Source organism: Lathyrus oleraceus, chromosome 2, assembly GCF_024323335.1.
Source record: "Lathyrus oleraceus cultivar Zhongwan6 chromosome 2, CAAS_Psat_ZW6_1.0, whole genome shotgun sequence".
In the NCBI taxonomy this organism is placed as follows: Eukaryota; Viridiplantae; Streptophyta; class Magnoliopsida; order Fabales; family Fabaceae; genus Lathyrus; species Lathyrus oleraceus.
In genome coordinates this window covers 32,705,809-32,708,158 of record NC_066580.1, presented here as the reverse complement: position 1 = coordinate 32,708,158, position 2,350 = coordinate 32,705,809, and the positions used below count along the sequence as shown (strand labels likewise).

General features: G+C 30.5%; 1 protein-coding gene across 1 annotated transcript; it reads left to right on the top strand.

The window, feature by feature from the left end:
- Positions 1-351: 351 nt before the first annotated feature.
- LOC127121769 (uncharacterized) lies at positions 352-1,601 on the top strand. The gene is made up of 4 exons (XM_051052208.1): positions 352-496; positions 610-752; positions 933-1,030; positions 1,121-1,601. The coding sequence occupies exons 1-4, from the start codon at positions 352-354 to the stop codon at positions 1,599-1,601; spliced, it is 867 nt and encodes a 288-aa protein (XP_050908165.1).
- Positions 1,602-2,350: the final 749 nt, after the last annotated feature.

Below are 2,350 nucleotides of genomic sequence, written 5' to 3'. Positions count from 1 at the left end.
ACACGTAGAAGTATTGAGCGTGACACTTTTGTAATTTAACCAGCAAATGATTCATATTCATAGGAAGTTTAATCACATATCTTTGAGACTTTGTCCTCTCTATATAACATCATATTAGAACAATCAAATAGGACAATGATTTAGGACAATAATACAGGACAATGATTTGACAAAAAACATTATTTTAAACCAATCATTAATCATTATTTTTAATTAATTAGGTGAACATTTTAGTATATATATAGATACACTAATCACCAAGTGGTTACTTAGCATATACTTGATGTATTCAAGAAATGCATTCCTTTGGTATTAGAAAAAAGTGAAGTTTCATAATTTACTTCCATTGACATGGTACTACAAAGTGTGGTTGTGATCAAAGATAGTTGTAGAGAAATCAATTCAAAAGTTTTTCATTGGGCTCCTAATGGATTATCACTAATGGCTGGAGATAACCTCACTCTTGTTGTAGTTCTTCACCAGGTTATCACTCCTTGTAAGTATATATAAACCTTGTAGGAAGCTTTTCAAAACTTTCTTTTATTTATATCATAGATTATAGATTAAGTATATAGTTACTTTTCTTTTCTACAATTTTTTTTTGGATAGTGGGATGCAAAATCAATGTGGATAGTAGGTTAGCATTTGGTGCAAATCACAAGATTATTGAGGCAGAAGTTGCAAGGAAGAAAAATGAGTATATGAAAAATGAAGAGCTTGCTCATATTTTTGAACTTTATAAATCAATGAAGGTAATTTTATTTTATAAGCAAATTATATTAAAAATGACGTATAAATATAAGAGACACTCAAATCTATCACAGAGAAACACATCTACTCATCTTCTATGAAGAGTTTCAGATGACATTGTATGTTAATTATTATTATTATTATTGTAGCTAATGACACAATATTGTGCATCATATTTTTAGGTTGGATTTCATATAGAAATAGCTATGGGATCTTCACCTAAGACTGTTGCATTAAAATCAGCCACAAAGCTAAAGGCTACTTGGTTGATACTAGACAGGTAAGATAAAATCAAACTCATAATCAAATTCTTATGAAAAATAAAATCAAACTTGAGCTTTTATCGATGAAAAATTTATCTTGGTGATAGGAAAATGAAGAATGATGAAGACTACTTTCTTAAAAAGCTTTCTTGTGGAATATCAAGAATACGAAGTTCTAATAGAATTGTACGTATAAGAGGACCGACAGATACACCTCGTCAGAAAAGATCATATAAAAGTTCTGAAACATTCGGTGATAGTTTACCAACATATGATATTTCAATTGATTCCGAGTTTTTCACCCTTGAAAATTTCTCCAATAGTAAGTCCTTAAATGGTATGTATCATGATCAAGAACAAAGACAAAAGAAGTCATTTGAAAACAAGATACAAAATGAGGATGAAAGGGTCATAAAAGAGAAGGAAGAGTTTCGAGGGAACAAAAACAAAATACAAGAGCTTGAAAACTTAAGCTTAAATGTGTATCATAAAAGTGAAAGATATTTGTATTCAGGTGGAGCAAGAAACTTTTTTCTTGGAGGGGCTGAAAAATACACAATATCTGAGCATTTTTTCAAGTTTGATTAATTTTCTTATAATAAATTAATTTCAAGCATTATTTCTTTACTTAGAAGGAAAAGACTTCAATCTTGTTGATATTTTATGCTTCTACGGATCCTTTACATATTTTTCTATAAGTAAAGAGAATTGAATTAATCAAGAGCACATGGGATACTCAACCCGGATTATAAGTAGAAGACACAAAAATTGATTTCTCATATGAAATTAATTAGTGTAACTAAAAATTTAATTAGTGAAACCATGTAGAGGGACATTGTGATGGTGTGAAGTCTTCAAACTGCACCACACTTTTTAATCCTGAGACTCTCAAAACTCTACGATCGTTTCTCATGGATTCCGACTTTATTCAAATAATAATTTTATTGTTAGAAATAATATTTTTCCTCAACAAATTTCAAATGAAGCTTTTTTCTTTGTGGAGGAGTAGGAAGATCTCAATAAATGTAGGGTGAAATTGCTAAACTCGGTTTTTAATAATTTGTCTATTCACTTTTTCTCATTATTCAAAGCGCATAAAGTCGTCGTCAAGGAAATAATAAAGCTGCAACGTAATTTCCTGTGAGATGGTGAGGAGAGGAAGAGGAAGATTAACGGGCTATAAGTTGGAAGAAGGTGTATTGCTATAAGAAAGATGGTGGATCTCTTTAATCAAGCGCTTATGTGCAAGTTGGTATTGACGTATTCTTAATGAGAGGGGTGAAAATACGTTGGGTTCATATAGGCTTTTCCAAACCTAAACCTTGTCTGTTAAAAAA

What these genes read in the sequence shown, in the direction of transcription:
- LOC127121769 (XM_051052208.1), top strand. Translation starts at nt 352, where the DNA reads ATGGTACTACAAAGTGTGGTTGTGATCAAAGATAGTTGTAGAGAAATC. An exon ending in TCACCAGGTTATCACTCCTT is followed by an intron (nt 497 to 609) that starts GTAAGTATATAT and finishes TTTTTTGGATAG; the next exon opens with TGGGATGCAAAATCAATGTG. An exon ending in AACTTTATAAATCAATGAAG is followed by an intron (nt 753 to 932) that starts GTAATTTTATTT and finishes TCATATTTTTAG; the next exon opens with GTTGGATTTCATATAGAAAT.